Source organism: Ooceraea biroi, chromosome 9 (genome assembly GCF_003672135.1).
Source record: "Ooceraea biroi isolate clonal line C1 chromosome 9, Obir_v5.4, whole genome shotgun sequence".
Classification (NCBI taxonomy): domain Eukaryota; kingdom Metazoa; phylum Arthropoda; class Insecta; order Hymenoptera; family Formicidae; genus Ooceraea; species Ooceraea biroi.
Genome location: NC_039514.1, coordinates 14,003,082 through 14,022,780, shown reverse-complemented (window position 1 = coordinate 14,022,780; position 19,699 = coordinate 14,003,082). Strand labels below are relative to the sequence as shown.

Sequence of the window (19,699 nt, the reverse complement as noted above, 5' to 3'; positions counted from 1 at the left end):
TTATTTTATGAGAAATTGCTTGAAAAACGATGTATCTGCTTAGTATTTTATGCGAAATTACTTGAGAATCAGTGGAACTAATTTCGGAAGGTTTCTCCGTAACGCTGCTGTCGTCAGGATTCTCATCATATCCCTTGAGACTCTCCTCGTCGCTGTTGTAAGCAACCGACGCTGGAGACGGTCTTGGAGGTGACTTGCCCAGCATCGTGGGTGGTGGAGGATGCATGGCCTTGCGGGCCAGCGTGTTCCTCTTGCCTAGAGTGCCGGTCGCTGTATTGGAACTACCTCCACCTTGACGCGATCTATATAATTCCAAGTCCGATTCTTGTCTATCGTCTGCGTCCATCGCCATTGATTCTTCAAGAGTTTTCTGTGCTTCTTCTATATAAATAGAAATAATTTTCAATCAAAGTTCTTCATAAAAGTTAGTATGATATTGTATTATTATTATAGAATTATATGTTCTATAATTTAGAATATTACATAAGATAAAACTCAACTTACGTTTGTACTTGTAACTTTTACTTTTTACACATAATATTGCTATGATCATAATGATTATTATAATTGACGTAGCAGCTAAAGTAACCATGAACCAGGTTTGTCTATAAAACGGTCTGTGCTGCAGGTATGCATATTCCAGATAGAGTTTTGATGGCGTTAAAATCTAGCGAAATAAACACGTCATTAGCAAAAAAAACATCTTAATTTGTAAAAACTTTTAGTTCGTAATATAGTAACTAATTATATTCCTCCAGAAAGATAATAAGTAGATAAATAAATATATTAGGTTGTAACAAAAGTTCGTAGCGTTGTTTAATTTTTTTTTAAATGAGAAAAGGATGACAAATTGTGCAAAGATGGAACCTACTACAAAAATGGCAAATGTAGACTAAGATGGCACATATGTAGTTGAATAAATATTAATGCATATACATACATTTAGGAAAGTAGGAATTTAAATTTTTCGAATTGACGATTACTGGTCGAACATATGTATGTGTCTATTTTGTATCTATTTTATTTTGACTGTTCGTACCGAATAATATTATGATCATAAGACATATAACGCGTGAGAAGAGAGTCAAGTTCGGATTAGAGTTAGGATCGAGCCGCGATTATAATAAATATCAGTTAAATCACATTCTACATATATATATAACAATAATAATAATTTTGTTTTGAAATTTTATTAAAATAATGCTACGAACTTTTGTTACAAGCCAATTCATAAAAATACGATCTATTCATATACATATACATATACATAAATTACGCTATAATTAAAAATCAATTTCATTTAATAAAACTTACCGACTCGGCAGAATATGCTGGATAACTAATACCGTAACGATTGTATGATATCACTCTGAATAAATACGATGTGGATGGCAGTAAGTTTTGATAAGACACAGTATATTCCATCAATGGTCCATTGCTGCTGCGGACTATTGTCTGCCAGCGGGAATCGTCTACAATTGCACGTACATATACAAAAACATGTACAGTAATTTACACATTAACAGGAAAGAAAGGGGAGAGAAAGTTTTTTGCGGGACATATATCACAATATATATAATCCAATCTCTTTATAGAGCATGTTACACTCGTACGACACTATTTGCTCGATTTTTCGATTTTCAATTAATTTTGAATCAATTTTTTCAATAATGTCAAGTTGACTTGGGAAAATATACCAATAAAAAATAATTTTGTTGAAGGAGGAATAATTTATCTGTACAAAACGAAGTTCGTATTATATTCGGACACGAGAACTAATTTAACACTTGGGGTGCTAGCTTGTTCCTTATATACGTATCCTTTGGATTATATCTCTTGCCATGTTCGCACGCAAAATGTTAAAATCGACATTAGTTGTACATACAAGGATGAAATAATGAAAACTGCGGCACTATCAATGACTAAACAAACAAATCATCAGTTACTGGATTTGTTTTATCTGCGGGGACATATTTGAAAATGATATATGTTACAATATTTTATGAAGTTACTGGTTGGTAAAATTCTCAAACGTCTAGAATGGGATTTTTGCGATGTCATGCTATGACATTATCATGCAAGCCGTTAATGCAAGTACCAAACGACGACGACACGCGTGATGTATGTACACGTATAATAATGTACAGAACAAATTGTCAGAAGCGATATTTTGTTACGCTGATAGGGGAGGGGTCTCACTATTAATAAACCATATAATGCAACGACGCTCAGGATAGTTACGTGCGTTGACACTTACAATGCTGCCATTCTTCCATTGCTATACAGTTATAAAAAAGATATCATTAGTGTCAGCAGCCAATTACTTTATAATAATCGTGTTCATAACGCGAATGTACGAGAAAAATTCTAATAAATCGAATGGTTAAATATTCTTCTTCTTTGAAAAATCGATTTAAAGGATTATGCTATATCGTATCTCCAAAATGAAATATAATATTGTTAACAATTTCTTATTATTATCTTAATTATTAATAATGATAATAATTAATGATAATTATTAACAAGTTTAATTAAACAATGTTATTCATAGATTCAAACAATATAATTTATAAAAAATAAGTAAATAAAAAATATTAATAAATATTTAAATAAACGATATTATTAACGTAATTAATAATAAATAATAATTCAGAACAATAGAATAAAGATTTACCTTTGCGACGAGTCTCGATGTAATAGCCGAGTATAGGACCCTTGCCGGAAGCTCCGTTAGTCCATTCCAGCTCCACGCTGGAAACAGTCTTGGTCACATCGAGGTTGCTAGGCGCCATCGGTGAACCCTCTTGCGGACCAGTTGTAACATTTCCGGATACTGGTGGCCCGAAGTCAATTGTCTGTGCGCGAACCATAAAAGTGTATGTCACCTCTTCCTCCAATGGCTGAATGAGGAGACTCGTCTCTGTCACCTTTTGTTTGACTTGCTTGCTGAAACCTTCAAGCGACAAAACATTCAATCAATAAACGGATTATAATAGATTCGTAGTTAAACAATAACGTTGCCGTCATTGCTACACTTTGGGCATGGATTTTAGAGTGATTTATTAAATATTATACAAAATAGGTCTTTTACTTAGTGACGCAAACAAAAATTAAAGTAGCAACATAGTAATTGTTAGAAAAATTTATAAAATTCACAAATTATAAGTTTTTTTTATAAATAAGATAAATTTTTATAAAATAAGATAAATTCTTTGCAAATCCCTTTCGGCGTTTTTCCGCTGTATTCGGAGTATTAATTAAAAAGCAATTACTTACGGTCGTTTTGCTCCGCCGTTTCGTACGTGACGATATAGCCGACTATCTCGCCGTTGCGTAATTTTGGCGGCTCCCAAGAGACGCGCAAACTGGTCATAGTAATTTCACTAAATTGCAAATTGTGCGGTGGTCCTGGTATGTCCTGCAATAATTAATAACATAATGCAATATGTAATAACATAATTGTGATCGAAATGTAACAATATTGAAAAGAAGATCATTTAGAAATTTAAAGTTGTTTGTACGTTTTAGTCAGCAATTAAATTGTTAAGAATTAATTGATAAAAGAAGACAACTGTTAAGTATATATCCAATATCTGCAAAGAATTACCTGCTTTGTTCTCACAGTAATCGGCGGAGATCGTGGACCATCTCCAGCTGGATTAAACGCTAAAACTTGTATGCGGTACTCCGTATACTTGTCGAGGAAGACTAAGCTGTGTGCCAAACAAGTTGCCGGGACAACTTCGATCTCTTCTTCCTGTTTCTTCTCTATATCTTGAGGAGAATTGGTCACCAAGTAAAAAACCTGTAATGAAAATCGATGGAAACATCTATTACAATCGATACACGATAATATGCAAAATAAAAATTCTTGTAATGCAATAATAGATTGATCTAGAAATTTACAATATTAATGTAATGTACATACGCACTTTACTTATTATTATTAAAGTAAATAAAACAGAGATAATTACTTTATATCCTAATAAATCGCCATTTTGCATATTAGCCTGGAGAGGTTTCCAACGTAAGTGAACCTCAGTAGAAGAAATGGGCTCCGCTTTCAGATGTTGAGGCTCTCCCGTAGGTACCGCTTCTCCCACATATACGGTGACCGGTCGGCTTGGTGGGCCTTCACCTTCCGAATTAAATGGCAGCACTATAATCTCGTAATATCGATCCTCCGTTAAATTGCTCAAAACCATCTCGGTCTCCTATGATGAAACAAATAATTCTACATTTTATTTAGATGAGATTAAAATTCTGAAAAGTGTTATAGTTATAGGGATTATAAATAAAAATCATAATGATGTTTACACACAATTTTACATTTTAGAAACATATTACCTTAATTCCTATAACGTCTTTTTTGGCGTTGCTTGCAGTGGCGTCGGGAAATCTGATATCGGCTGGTAAACGACACGATAACCACCCGTTTCGTGATCGCCACTCCAATATATCTCATCAATCATGTTCCAATGAACCTCGACACTGGATGTCGTTATCGGTACAACTTTCAGACCAGTGACACCTTTTGATGGTGCTGTATGAGCAAACGCATCGTCAAGTGAATATCAAAGAAAAATTAATTTACTTGAAAGAAAGCGAAAAAGACACAAATAATGAATCGCCAAAGGAGATTTTGACTTTACGCTTCTCTCAAAATTCCTCTTTAGTTTCTATGTGTGATTATTTTATATAATTTTATTAATTTTTAGAGAATACATGTTTTTTTTCAAGACAAATTTGTGGAGAAAGACAGGATAGATATTGCGCCGAGTTTTTCATGTTATTTTGTCTGCCCCTTGATACGCACCTGCAGGCAGAGTCTGCACTTGAGCGGATTCAGTACTCCAATCTGAAGGGCCAATATCATTGGTAGCCTGGATGCGAAACTGATAGAATGTATAAGGCTTCAAATTGTTAGCAGTGTAAGATGTCAATGTGGGTTCCACTCTTTCAGGAATAATTTGGAACGGTCCGGAATTCTCGGATTGTTGCACTGTATAATATCTGTCGGAGCAAAGAGATTGATATGAAATAACAGAGAAAAGAAAGAGCAAAAGCATTTCGAAAAATCGCGATTGTTGCGAAGAAAGTGTTCGTACCTCAGCGGTGCAAAACCATCTTTGCCTGGTGTCCAGCTAAACGTTATTTGACGACTCTGCACCTGCGATTTGCTCACTTGAGGCACCGACGGTGCTTGTGGACGTTCTCTGTTGTTCGTGGTGAATACAAGCGCGTAAGCTGTCTTACCCCAACCTAATCTCGTCTGTGCTGTCACAGAGAACATGTAATATTTTTCTGGCTCGAGTTCGGTGGCTCTGCAAGTAGAAATATCACAATATTTATAATATTCGACAGCTGATATTTAATTTGGTGTCAAAGTAACTTTACTTTATGTATCGAAATTATAATGCTCTTTGTATTTAAAATATAAAATATAAGTCAAAAATCTGTATATTTGAATCTAAATTCGAAATGTCTATTTTTATACCTGAATGTTCTATCCGATGCCGGAAATTCTTTAGAAAATTGACGTTCTAGACTGTTGTTCAAATGGAACATAACTTTGTATGCAAAAATTTCTCCGTTAGGATCCTCTGGTGTGTCCCAAATAATGCGTGCTGTCGTCAAACTCACATCGGGGAAGGATACATTAGACGGTGGACCGGGAGCTGTAATACAAATTATTATCATAATATAGTGATCATTATGGAAATCTCGTTCATATTATAACTACACTGCATTAATTTATTGCGAATTATTTTAGAAAATAATCAAATAAATGGAAATATAAAATAAGTAAAACATTAAAGAATAAAAATAATTTTGCATGATTCACAATTGCTCTCTCTCTCTCTCTCTCTCTCTCGATGGAGCGAAAATCCTCAACGATCACAATGAAAAATCTTACTGTCTTCAAAGGTCTGAACTCTCACGGGTGGAGTGCTCAGTACGCCATCGCCTAGTCTCGTATACGCCAAGACTTGCACGTGGTACTGAACGAATTTGCGAAGCTCCGTCAAAGTGGTCGTAAAGGTGCTGTTACTGGGAATGTTTTTGTACTGGAAGGGCGATCTAGAATTTGCACCGTAGTAGACTTTAAAGCCCTCGATCTGACCGTTCTGGTGTTCCACGGGCACGTCGCCCCATCGTACCAGAATGGTTGTTGAGGACGTCGCATTCGCTTCTACGTTGATTGGCCCCAGAGAGGGCACTGAAAAAATTATGATTAGTATCATATAATATTGTATAGCTTTGCATTATAAATCTCAATATTTACGAAACAGTGGATATTAGTTCATTATGCATACAAGGACTTACCCGACTCACGAGTTCGCTCGATGGCCTTTGGACTCGCCGCCGAGAATCCCACGTCGTTGAACGCTCGCATGACTATCTCGTAATCGGCGTATTCTTCCATGTTCTCCAGAATATACGAGTTTGCAGTGGGATCCTCGATGATGATGCTTTGCGAGATGTTCGATTGCACTTCCGTGTAGGTAACATTGTATCCACGCGGATTCCCGTACCATTCTATTTGCTGCAACGGCTGCGCGGAAGAGAAATTATTTTATGATTACTTATAGTTATATAACTTATTTTGTAATTATGTTATTTTATTTTCTCATATATCTATAACGTAATATGTTTCAGGTCACATTTTAGATGCAATGATTCGACAAGAAAAGAGAGAGGAAGAGAGAGAAAGAGATACTCACGATCCATCTGACACGCAATTCAGTAGCGCTCATCGCGCGAACCGTGACGTTCTTCGGCGGATGAGAGGGTGGTGCCTGAATCGTCTGAAATTCCTTAGTTGGCTCAGATGGTTGCGAGGCACCGACGACATTGTTTGCAATCAAACGAAGCTTATACTGCACGAAGGGAATCAGGCCACCAACGGTGATCGTGCTGGCATCGGGATCCGACACCTCGTAGATGTTGTACCACGTTGAGTTCCGTGCCGTCAGTGCCTGAAAAATACAGACAAATTAGTTCCACGGATTTCTTTTCTCTTGTGTCTGTTATTTATATTCTATAAGAGTTCTCAAGTTCAATCAGCCAACCTGTACAGTCCACTTCGTGATGGACGAGTTGCCGTCGAATCCCGGCGTGAATTGCAACACTACGGAGAACGCGTCTATGTTGGACAATGCCAGCTTCGTGGGTGGTTCCGGTAGCACCGGCTCCACTCCCGACTGTATGATCGCTATTCTCGGCTTGCCGGCACCAACCGACGTCCAAGCGGTGACTTCAAATTTATAATGAGTCAACGCCTGAAAGAAACAAAAGTAAATATAAAAGTTATTGTCATTTACAATATTTTGATACCTTTTTGCAATTTATCGTATCATTTCGATTTTTCTCTAGACTTTCTTTTTTAAATTTTGTGTGATTCTTAGATTTTTAAAATTATGTTTTTTTTAAATTATGTTTTTCGTTTTGAATTGGTTTTTACCTGTAGATGCTCCACTTTAGTCGATAATATATTAGCTGTAAAATTTTCCACACGCTGAGAATCGAGAATGTCTTTAATCATGTATTTCAATTGATAATGCGTCAATATTCCGTTGATTTCTTTGGGAGGTGCCCACTTAATCGTCAATGCACGATCACTAATATCCTCAAATTGTAAATTTTCCACCTCTTCAGGTGCTGTAACGAATTAGGAAGATATAAAAGAAATATGTCGAATAACAATTGCGTTCATATACAAAAATAATTGTTTTCTTATGCTCTTCTTATGTGCAACTAAAACTAGCAATAGGAGATATGTTAAAAAGGGTTTTTTGGTACAAATTATCTTTATATTAAACTAATGTAATCTTTATCTAAAAAATCTAATTTAATTAATTTAATATATTGAGATTAATAAACTCTACGCACACGCACATAAATATTAACATTAGTTTTAAAGAAAAGCAAACGTACCATCTTCGAGCGTGCGAACTTTAACAGGTGAGCTCCTTTCGCCGTCACCAGGATCGGTGAAGCAAAGCACCGTGATATTATACAGGGTGTACTTTCTCAAACCTGCCATAACTGCGCTTTGTTCGGCGAGTGGGTCGAGTAAACTTGGCGGCACGGTTATTGACTTGTATTCATTCGTTTCCGTAACATTGCTACCGATCCAAGCTTGCAATTTGTATCCCTGATTAATCCCATTAATTTTTTGCGGATTCGGTGGTTTCCACCATACTTTCACCGCCGTTGAATTAATGGCTTTCGCTTTTATATTCGTGGGTGGTGCTTCCGGGACTATAATATATAAAACGTTTAAACTTATGAAATTTTATATATATATATATACAGGGTGTCCCGGGTTTTAACCGACAAACTGCGGGAGCATATTCTACTAGTGGAAATAAGACAAAATTCTTATATCGAGTTTGCTTAGAAATGCTTCATTACAAAGTTATAAACCAATATTGAAAAGAAATATGAGATAAGTAACAACGGAACATAGTGTAGAATTTGCAAGGTCGAAGATGTTTATGTTATGCGTATTCACATGTATTCATGTTCACTATGTTGAAACGATTCAGTATGATTGTTACTTTCACAACAGTAGCTGTTAGATTTCAATCGTCGTGTCAACTAGCAATTACTATCAGAATGCCAAAAGTGTTTTCAAATGAGGAATACACCGATATTCATTTCGTGTACGGATTCTGTGACGGACATGCACGAGCTGCCGTACGAGAGTATCAACGTAGACTTCCTAACAGGAGAGTACCAGATAGATTTAAAGCAACGAATTACTAATTCAGTTACTGAGATGCAACCAAATTTTCAGGAATGTCGTACTGTAACAAATTCTGTACTACGTCGATGTCTAGCTCGTATCGATGTGCAAGGACAACATTTTGAAATGCGTCACTAAATCATTGCGTAGATAATTTTTATTTTTGTGAAAAAATCCGTTGTTACTTATCTGATATTTCTTTTCAATATTGGTTTATAACTTTGTAATAAAGCATTTCTAAGCAAACTCGATATAAGAATTTTGTCTTATTTCCACTAGTAGAATATGCTCCCGCAGTTTGTCGGTTAAAACCCGGGACACCCTGTATATACAATTAAATTATATATTAATATAATCACAAAATTATTTAAATTTTTTACATTCCTCTAATTTATAATGATATAATTTATAAGTTAATAAATTAATATTTAATGATATAATACTTAATGTTTCGGGAACAATAATCATGCAATTACCTCCTTCCTTAGTTTTTATTGTGAGACCGTCAGTAAATACGCCTACGCCCTTGTCGTTGTAGGCCGCTATCTGCACCATGTAATCTTTCCATGTAATCAGATCAGTAATAAGATAATTTCTTTGTGCTTCGTTGGTGATGTTCTGGATCGTCCATGGACTGTCGTTGTATCCGTCCAGTTTGTACATCAGTACGTATCCCAAAATTTGACCGTTTCTGTATTCCTCCAGCGGAGGTTGCCACTGCGTTATTATCTCCGACGATGATCGTGCCGAGCCGACGAAGCCAATCGGTGGGCCACTAGGTGCTAATAACGATAAAACGAGCAATTTTAAACTTCAAACAAGCGTGTAACACTGCTATAATTAAATAATTCGAATTCTAAGTTAAATTTTATACAAGTAAATCGCTTTGCTGCTCAATTGAGTACAGACTTAGATGAGCTCTATTCAAAATGTGATTTGATCGCGTTTCAGAATGTAAACTTCTATTGTGAATATTTCACATAATAAAATCTTCAAACAAGTTTCAAATAACGACTATAAATATAAGTCTAAGATTGAATTACACGCACACACATTGATATGTTAATATAAATAAAAAGAAGATAAGATACAATATATAACTTACGTTCTTGAGGTAGAACAACGATGTTGCTGGGTGCCGACGAAGGACCGGTGCCGACGCTATTCTCAGCCTTAACGCGAAACTGATAAGCTGCCGCAGCTTTCAAATTATTTAATAATACCCATCGGCTACTCGCGGATATATTGTCGCGTTCGGTGATCCAGATCAACGATGAATCCGGTACAGGTCCTACTTAATAATTATTACTATTAAATTAATAATAACTTAAATTAATAATACATTTTATGTTCGTTACAAACGTGTAATTTAATTGTAATTTAATTATACATACTAATATTAATTTTAATATTAAAATAATATTAATATTAAAATTAATATTAATATTTAAATTAAAATTAATATTAAAATAATGATTGTATTAATTTTCATATTAAAGTTAAATATTAAAATAGATTATATTCAGATTGCACTTACCTAAATCAGAAACTTCTCGTCTCTCGACTATGAATTTCTTCGTGGGACTATTGCCGTCGAAGCCGGGCACCCACGTGACGTTGATCGTGCGCGCAGAGATTCGTTCTACCCGCACAGCCACGACGTTAATTGGCGCAAACGGCAACTCAATCACGCTCAAACGTGCAGATCGCGTCTCGTTACCACCCGGTGATACCACGGAACACGTGTACTCGCCCACATCGGAAGCTCGAACAGCGATGATCTGCAGAGTCCCATCCGACCGCATCTTTAATCTCTGGCTTGCTTGTGTGTTTATTACTCTGTAACATAATAATAACCTGTCAATTCGAGATTCTCAGACAAACAATTGATGAACTCCTTTTTTCCCATATTCAAACAGTTTTATTTATCTACACCTTCTTATAAATAAATAATAATCACACAATGATACAAAAATAATTTAAATTATTTTTTGAAAATGACGAGGAGAAAAGTTTGATTAATTATAAATTTGATACTTAGAAGAAAACTTACTACAGCTATAGCTAAAATTTTAAAAACAGATTTGATTTCCATAAGAAATTTATGATTTAAAAATTACGAATTTACGTAGAATTATATTCTTCATTATACGTACTGTGAGTTGTGAAACCATGCCATATCATACATAACGCTCGGATCGTTTGAAACTTTACACTGTAATTCGGCGGTGCGTCCAAGGAGCACAGAAGTATCGAGAGGCGGATGAATGATTCGCGTTCGAACTGTAACATAATTGAGAATAATAAACGGAGAATAATAAATATAATAAACGGAGCAATACGTATTCGTAAAAGTTAATTTATTTAAATACCCAAACGTTTTAAATTAAATTAAATTAACGCAAGATTATAAAAGTTAAACTAAATCTAGATTTCACCATTATTTTAGCAATAGACAGTGAAAACAAAAAGAAAAATTCTATCTTTTCTATAGACTTCTCAATTTAAAAAAAATATATATATTCTTTTAGGTAAAATCAAATAAATAAATAAATTAAAAAGCTTCTATAATTGTATTCGATTTTTATATTCAAAATTATTTTAATAATTACTTAGAACAGTCAAGTATGCTGATCCATTGACGGAACCGGCTTCATTCGCACGGATACAAGTATATTTTCCTTCGTCATTCGTTTTTACTGCTGCAATTAGAAGATCACCATTGTCCAGGACTTGCACTCGTCCAGCTATCTCCACAGGTATCGTATCTATTGTAATGTTATAAATAAGTTTTATTATTATATGAAAATATGTTTTCTATTACTAAAATAAATGACGCATAGTCGTTTCTCTATTCTAATTTACATTTAATACTTTTATCAAAATGATAATTAACAAGTTTCCGCAACCAAATCACTTTTTTATGTCAAAAAAATATATATATAAAATTAATAAAAAATTGATAACTCTCTCTGATTTGATTTTTAGTTACTTACCGTTATAATACCAGGTGGTATTTGGTTTAGGTGCCGCTATCGCGTTGCAGCTCAGAGTTGCATCTTTGCCGTCTAATACCGTTAAATTTTGCGGACCCTTTTCCATTACCGGCCCAGACGCTACAAATTGCACGTAAATTGTCTCATCAACAACGCATATCTATTTCCAATCTTTTTTTACAACATGCAAATAAAGAAAAGGGTGATGAATCGTCGGTTGCAATATGTGTGTGTGTATATATATATATATATATATATATATATATATATATATCAAACCCATCTCTAATTTTCACTCTTTCTCTAGCTTTCTGATGTGCTGACTCCAGAAAAACAAGCTTGGACACAAACACATGTTCGACAACACAAAACTACACAAAAATACAAACTAACGCCCAAGTACTAGAGGTTTCACGAGAAATGCCGCATGAAGTAATCGCTCAATCATAGAAAATACAAGAATGAAATATTTAATTATCTTATTACGTGACATTTATCATGAAACACCTATAAAATTTTAAATAGGTCTCATTGAGAACGTATCTTTGGTCTATGAAAAAACGAGACGTGCGTGTCAGTGTACTTTTAATGCTGCAAGACGCGTGCTAAGGGTTATTCCAAAGATGCTTTAAAATAAAGAGATTGTTTCATTGGACGTTTTCTAAAATCGTCAATATCTTCTACAATAAAACACAAAACTAGACTAACTGAAATAATAAAATTATTAAGTATATAAAACACTATTGTGGAATATTGTAGACAATATTCTTTTTGCCTAATATTCTATCAGCTACATTGGAACAATAATTAATTTTATGAAATACTAATAATAACACTAGGCATGGTTTGGTGCGTTTTGCCTTGTTATTAGAGCTATATGCAAGGATTGTCGCCAAAAAAGCAAAAAATCGTGAAGTGATATTTATATGCAATCTTCAAGCTTGTGTGCCGATAATATAATGGGAAGAAAAAAGTAAAGAAATTTTGCAACAATATTCTTACTGGCTGGATATTTAGACAAGATAAACCGGCGGTCAAATTGGCCAAGTCTGACTATATTGTAGCCAGCCGCCCAGCGGGCAACTCTGTCTCTCAATCCGCTTCCTAATCCTTTTTCTATTTCCCATACAAAAAATACCTCATTTGTATTAACTTTGTTAGTAATATTATCAGTGTTCACAAAACACATAATTAGGGATCTTTTCAATATATCCTCTTATATTAATCTATTTCTTTACTCTTTATCTTTATTATCTATTTGTAATGATTTTATTACCTTATTATTTTTACTGCTTCTTATTATTAATAATATATAATAAATTTATATAATATTTATGTATCATATTCTTAATATAAAATGTGAATATAAAATAATAATAATAATAAAAGATAAAAAAATGAATATTTTGATCATATGTTTTGCGAACACTTCATACAAACTCGACGATAAAACTGCTTTCAAGATACTGCAGCTGCACCATGAAATTGCACGAAATTACTCACTTTTTGCCTTTACCCACGTATAACTGGATGACTCGCCAGCTTCATTGGAAGCGAGGCACTGGAACATCCCGGAGTCATCCATAGTTAATTTCTTGATTGTCAGTGAGCCATCTTCCTCCATCACATATCTATATAAAAGTCAGAATTTTCGAACAATAAAATTTATTTCATAATTTATTTAATTTCGTGTATATATCTTCATTTATAACATAAAAATAGAATTTGTAGTTAAACAATATCTTCTCGTAGAACAATGGCAATTTCAGATGTAGATTAAAAGTTTTTGATAAAATTGATCTAATTTAATTAATCTAATTTAACTGCAAGAGTTACGAAACTCTTTACGCCTCTCTTACGTTTTCATTTGAATGAACATAAAAGCAAATTTTGCTAAGACATACCTGGTCCCTAGTAAATGGTTGATAGGCTCGGCATTACGGAACCAAGCAACTGTGGGAGGCGGCACGCCAACAGTATCACACGGTAACGTTACGGTGGATCCATAGTCGCTCAAAGTCTCCCTTTTTAACTCCGTTATAAATGTTGGTTTTTCTAAAGAAACGCAAGAGAAAAATAGCAGCTTTAATAATACGAATTAATGCTAATAGTTCGTTATTAACATATATTTTGATTTGCGACTTTGCATAATAAAAGCTGACAGTGACGTATTTTTATTTTACAAATAATAATTATAGGCGAGTGATCTTACGTGGCCACTATTTTACTACTCGTTTAAATGTTTATTAGAGATATCTACAATAAATATAATATCGTTAGATAATATTTACCGTAGACAACGATTTTGGCACTCGCATTTACAGTCGGATAATCGCCGCTTCTCAAGTCCACATGGCAGGAATAAACTCCCGTATAAGTTATGTTGGCGGAGACCAATGCGAGCGTCCTGTTCCACGAATCGTTGAAGCTGTACGATATTCGTGAATTCTCAATCGGAATACCATCTTTCATCCACAAGGTTCTTAGCTCGTGAAGCGATCTGAAACGATGCAATTTCGTTGGTTAGAATTTTGCCGCTGCTATAGTTCCGCTGGTTCATTCTTTGTCTTTCTTCTCTCTTCTATTTCTCTTATCCCTAAACCTCTTAAAGGAAAATTCTCGGTTTACCTGGCATTCGCAATGCAGTTTATGTACGTGACGTCTTGATCTTTGATTATCTGCGTATCTTGCGGCTTGACAATTATAGTAGGAACTATTTCCGCATTCGGATCACCGGTGACTTGCAGCTTGAAAAATGGACTGTTCTCTTCTTTGCCTAATTGAGTATTGAAAGCCCTCGCTCTGTGCGTAATATCAAGAAGATCAAGAAGAGTAACTGGAGCGCTATTGCGCTGAACGTCTCAATCGTACATGGTCTCAACGATATACGAACCTATAGATACCATTGTCGCCCTCCGAAGCGTTCAGTATAAGCAACGTGCGTTGGGTCGTGGCATATTTTATACCATACAAAGGTATCCCGTCGGAGGAGACCCATTCTACTCTAGGAGCAGGATGACTCTCGATCGGGGGCAACTGTAGAATCGCGGCGTTACCCGACTCAACATTTACTACCTTTTCCGTAAGATCTTCGAAGACTCCCATATCTGAGCAGATCATGCGGAACATCGATCACAATTTGGTAATTTAAATTGGACAATTTAGACAAATTCTTCTGAGTAAATCTGAGTACGAATTCAGATGGATTCAAACTTGAATACTCACAGGCTACGGCGAAGGTGATGTGATCGCTGAATATAGATCCCACATCGTTCGACGCAACACAGTGATATACTCCGGCATCCTCTCGCCGGGTAGCCTGAATACGGAAATAAGGATCTGAAATGAGCTCATTGTTGAGGGCCACCCCATCTTTGAACCATTTGTACTTTGGTTGAGGATTGCCTGTGGAAACAATCGTATATTAATTGCATGCAACTCGTCCGTATATAAATAATGTTTTTTCCTTAAAATTATATAATTTGTGTATTATTATCCCAGTTTTTATTATTTATCACTTAATTTTACTTTTATCAGTTACAAATATTACAAATACTAATACAAAATTTAAATTTACATAAAGAATGTCCGGAAGATAAATGTTTTTCTCTTGAATCATTGCAGTGCATCTTTTTTAATCGCGGATTTTATGAATTATATAAAATAATTATAATTTGATCTTTTAACATCGTGATCTAATACATAAACTCATGAATGGTTTAACGTTATTTGCGCTCTGCAAAGTCATGGACGCTGCTACACCTAATACCATTAGCACAGGGTCATATGATCAAATTACATGGTATTGAACATTAGTAAGGCTTCATTTGGTCACCGTCTCATCTGCCTGTTACTCGATATTTCAACAAGACAATGCAATAGGTATGGGACGAACCTTATCCTCAATGTTGCTGAGAGGTCCTGATCCTTTTTTTAATTTCATGGCTTTAAATAATATCGAAATATTTATAGTCAAACAATACTGGAATAATTTTCATGACCACACTCGCAAAATATAAATCACCACTGTATATCTGTATTATCAAAAATAGAATAAATAAAATCTTAATTTTACTTCTAGTACCTAAATGTTCTTACCTCTTGCTCGGCATTCCAAAAATTTGGTGCGATTTTCGCTAAGTATATTGCCACTGCTTGACGGTTGAGTGGTAAAGCGCGGTTCCTGAAGCGGTTCTGTAAACAAAAAAACATTTTAAATTCATAAATAAAAAATGAAAAATGTCCTGTATACTTTGCGTTTAAAATCGCATGTAAAATATAATTGTTATGGATTCGTATCAATCATTTTAATAATTTTATGTTATTACATGTAATTCCATATGATAAGATAAATTCCATATGATAAGATAAATTCCATATGATAAGATAAATTCCATATGATAGATTGATACTGAGTCATCGTGAGCGCGAGACATAATCATTTACGTCTGTGCTCCAAAAAGGCCGACGTACGCGAGGAAAGAATGCGAACGAACGGCCGCGGATGCCGAGGTGTCGAGTCACATGCACGTAAACCGACACGTGCACCCTCTCGTACCGGACGTTCCACGCTCCGATGATCTCGACACACCGCAGCCTGTGCCGCAGTCTGTGGCGCAACCTTCCCATGAAACCATGGTTTAATTGAGGACACAGTTGAACTAATGATTCAAATCAAGAGGAAGAGAGTATCAGGAGAAGTCTAAGAAAATTTTTGATTCTGTAATTGTCTTGCCAACTTTGTAAATGATTGATTATCAAAAATATATCTTAGCATCTATTTAAGCATTGTTTCTTTAAGCATATTGTTATTTGTCACTTTAAATAATTACTTTCACAAAAATCACAAGAAAGTAGAAAGACAACTCTGAGAATTTTTCAATAATTTAGTAATCATCTTGCCAGCTTTGCAAACAATTAAACGATTGATAACGTATTGATATTTGATATTTATTTAAACATTATTTTAAGCACATTATATTACTTTATTTATTATAATACTATGTTTATTATTTTAAAATCACCATTTAATATCTATGTACGGATGCATGTTCACGTGCACATATTGCGTATGCCAATGCAAATTAAAACCGCTGAGGGAACCCCTATTTCCAAGCGATGCAGCTGTCATCGAGGGTGAAATGGGGTGGCGAAGTTTACAGAAGGGCACGGAACGTGAAAGGCTTTGGTCGTTTGGGCTTGGTAAATAAAGAAAAGAAATTCCTCTTTTGCGCGCGACCCAGAATCCTCCATAGGTCCATTCATTTTCAAGCGGCGCAGTTATACAACCCGATTCGTCGTGTGCTGACGGTGCGAAGAACGCGTATGATGAACGATACCCTCACGAGAGGAATCGATCCTCAACCATTTTGCTCAGCAGGAAAGTGGAATTTCGCAAGATTTCAGATAAAGCGAACAATTATGTTAAATATTATATATAACTGTACAAAACTACATTATATAATATATTATATAATACATTATACAAAAATACAAATATATAAACTGTAACAAATTTTTAGAGTTATAAAAATTGAAAATTATATAAGATATAAGATACGATGAAATGTTATAAGATATAATGACATATTCTATATATTATAATTAGATACAAATTTCAGTATAACAAGATATTATAATAAAATATAATTAATTATGAATAAAATAATTGTTAATAAAAAATAATAATTATGAATAAAATAATTGAACAAGATATCAACATTTAAACTGAAGCTATATTCCTGACCTATTTTTTTCTTTTAAACAGATTTCTCATTGAAGCCATGAAGCCACGAGGAACGATTTAGTGAGATTTTTCAGTGCCCAATTAGAGCGCGACGAAATATGGAAAGGACAAGAGTTTAGAAACTGAATGCATTACGTGGAGAAAAGTTTGCTGTAATTTTGCAGGTGCATTTTGTTCGCGTCTACTGACAGAGATACGGTCGGTGGCCGATAACGCTGGTCGGTGGGGGTGAACTCCGCAAAACGTTGCGCATTGCGTCTTACTGCACGCAGCTAGCTATATTGCATCTACCACACGATGGGGTTGTGCGACTCCCTCTTCTTCACTGCAGTCTGCAGGTGGTCAACCCCCGTTTCCACGACGCCACGTTGCGGATATTCTTCTCTGTCACTCAAGAGGATACTTCGCCGAAATTTTGAACTCCTATTTTTACAATCAAATCCTTCGTCTTTATTTTCTCTATCAAATTAAATTCCATCGTTTCACCGCTATCCGATTTCGACGGTATTTTAAGCACGACTCAATATTAATAAAAAAAAACTAACGTGAGTATTATAAGTAAAGTTTCTGTCAATAATATTAATATGGGAACACACAGACTATCTTACATAACAGACTCATGTAAGTTTCTTACGTGTTTGCTTATTATATGCGTATGATATCAAAAATTATATATAATTGTGTAAAGAGGTATTTATTATTATTATTATTCATGTGTTTGCATTAATGATATGTTTGAGTGTTCTTTTGATTTCGAGACAACTTGTAACCGCGTGGCGTCTGTCTGTCGCTCGCGAGACACCGGTTTAACGCACTCGAATGTGATTACATTGCATCGTGAGACAGCTGATATGTGTACGAGGGCGTATACGAGAAGTCGATGGTAGTTGTGCCACGTTACCGAGACATTTGGCTGTTCGCCAGTAGACTGTTCACCGAGACGCGAGTTTCACGGTCGAGACTGGAATTTGTAAATACGTTGGCTCTCGTAAAAGGAGAGACCGTGACCGCGTGCAAATTCTTTTTATCATAATATGTATATTTCTATGTGGTCCAAAAGCGTAAACGTATTGTCTCATAATCTAATATCGCTTACATTTTCGTTATCTGGGAAAAAATTGTTCGAGTAAACTGTAATTGTACCGACTTCTTGTACTAAAAGAGAGAAATTATTTATTAAGTAAATAATTTGTTTTAAATTGCTCTACTTTTTTTATAAATGAATCTTATACTTTGCAAACGCCGAATTAATATCTTATCGCTGTATGCGGTGTAAATTCAATCAAATTATGAGAAATTAATTCAATAGATAATTAGCATAATAAAATAGACAATTTACGGATCGACTTCGATAACGGCGATTACATCGTGTCAATGAGTCAGAGTCTGCGAGAAAGGGGTGTTCTTTTTTCAGGAATTTGTCTGGAAATAACCACCCGCTGACGATGGAGTGCACTTACTGGAGTGCAGCCGAAGGCGCATATGGTACCGGGCGTAAGCTCGAGCACGTAAGCTTGCGCTTGCACGAAATCGTTGCCACGTGTTGTATCGTTAGGGTCGACGCACGTTCGAAGAGCGTAAAAGGCTCGTAAAAGGGCGAGAATTGAGTTAGTTTGAGCACGCTGCGTTCCATTGAGCGTAAACAATCCGCGTTTAGAACGCGGATATAACGAGCCAACAAAGCGATTTTCCGGACTTTTTCAAACTGGGTACGCTCACCTTCAAGCCCTCTCATATTAATCGATATTAATCGTTTGAGTGCCTCAGACGATCACAAGAATGTATGTACGTGAAACGTGCCGAGTAAGCGCCGCAATAGACTCGCTATAGATACGTTCAGTTTACACTTCAATTACCAGAGCTTGATTAATTATTTCTAAGTCGGTGCTTTTCTTATTCTTATTAAAAGTAAATAAAAAATCGTATGCTGCCATACTGTAACTTTAATCATTATTTACTAATTACTTGATTGCTATCTAATATTATTAAATTATGTATCACTGTACTTTTTAATGTATTACTATAATTCATATATTGTATTTTAGGGACATATGTTATATTTTTAGTCTTCCTTATTCTTATCTACGACGTAGATACGAAATGAAAGAAAAGCGATTGCGCTCCCGGCACTTTTGACATGAGACAGGAGGAGCGCGTTTCTCGCCAACTCAAACGGTTAATATTCTATTCTCCCATAAGTATATA

General features: G+C 35.1%; 1 protein-coding gene across 1 annotated transcript in view; it reads right to left on the bottom strand.

Moving 5' to 3' along the window:
• Positions 1 to 19,699, bottom strand: part of LOC105275958 (protein sidekick) — a 29,352-nt gene that overhangs the window by 2,146 nt on the left and 7,507 nt on the right. The window contains 32 exon segments of the mRNA XM_026972605.1: positions 62 to 381; positions 505 to 667; positions 1,315 to 1,472; positions 2,258 to 2,278; positions 2,675 to 2,953; positions 3,277 to 3,418; positions 3,608 to 3,805; positions 3,975 to 4,214; positions 4,348 to 4,367; positions 4,370 to 4,543; positions 4,817 to 5,013; positions 5,109 to 5,324; positions 5,498 to 5,678; positions 5,918 to 6,220; positions 6,328 to 6,556; positions 6,726 to 6,980; positions 7,074 to 7,283; positions 7,466 to 7,662; positions 7,939 to 8,265; positions 9,229 to 9,534; positions 9,858 to 10,046; positions 10,290 to 10,591; positions 10,909 to 11,035; positions 11,365 to 11,520; positions 11,749 to 11,868; positions 13,252 to 13,379; positions 13,653 to 13,803; positions 14,040 to 14,248; positions 14,377 to 14,550; positions 14,642 to 14,855; positions 14,974 to 15,153; positions 15,847 to 15,942. Coding sequence (XP_026828406.1) covers positions 62 to 381; positions 505 to 667; positions 1,315 to 1,472; positions 2,258 to 2,278; positions 2,675 to 2,953; positions 3,277 to 3,418; positions 3,608 to 3,805; positions 3,975 to 4,214; positions 4,348 to 4,367; positions 4,370 to 4,543; positions 4,817 to 5,013; positions 5,109 to 5,324; positions 5,498 to 5,678; positions 5,918 to 6,220; positions 6,328 to 6,556; positions 6,726 to 6,980; positions 7,074 to 7,283; positions 7,466 to 7,662; positions 7,939 to 8,265; positions 9,229 to 9,534; positions 9,858 to 10,046; positions 10,290 to 10,591; positions 10,909 to 11,035; positions 11,365 to 11,520; positions 11,749 to 11,868; positions 13,252 to 13,379; positions 13,653 to 13,803; positions 14,040 to 14,248; positions 14,377 to 14,550; positions 14,642 to 14,855; positions 14,974 to 15,153; positions 15,847 to 15,942 — 6,182 coding nt within the window.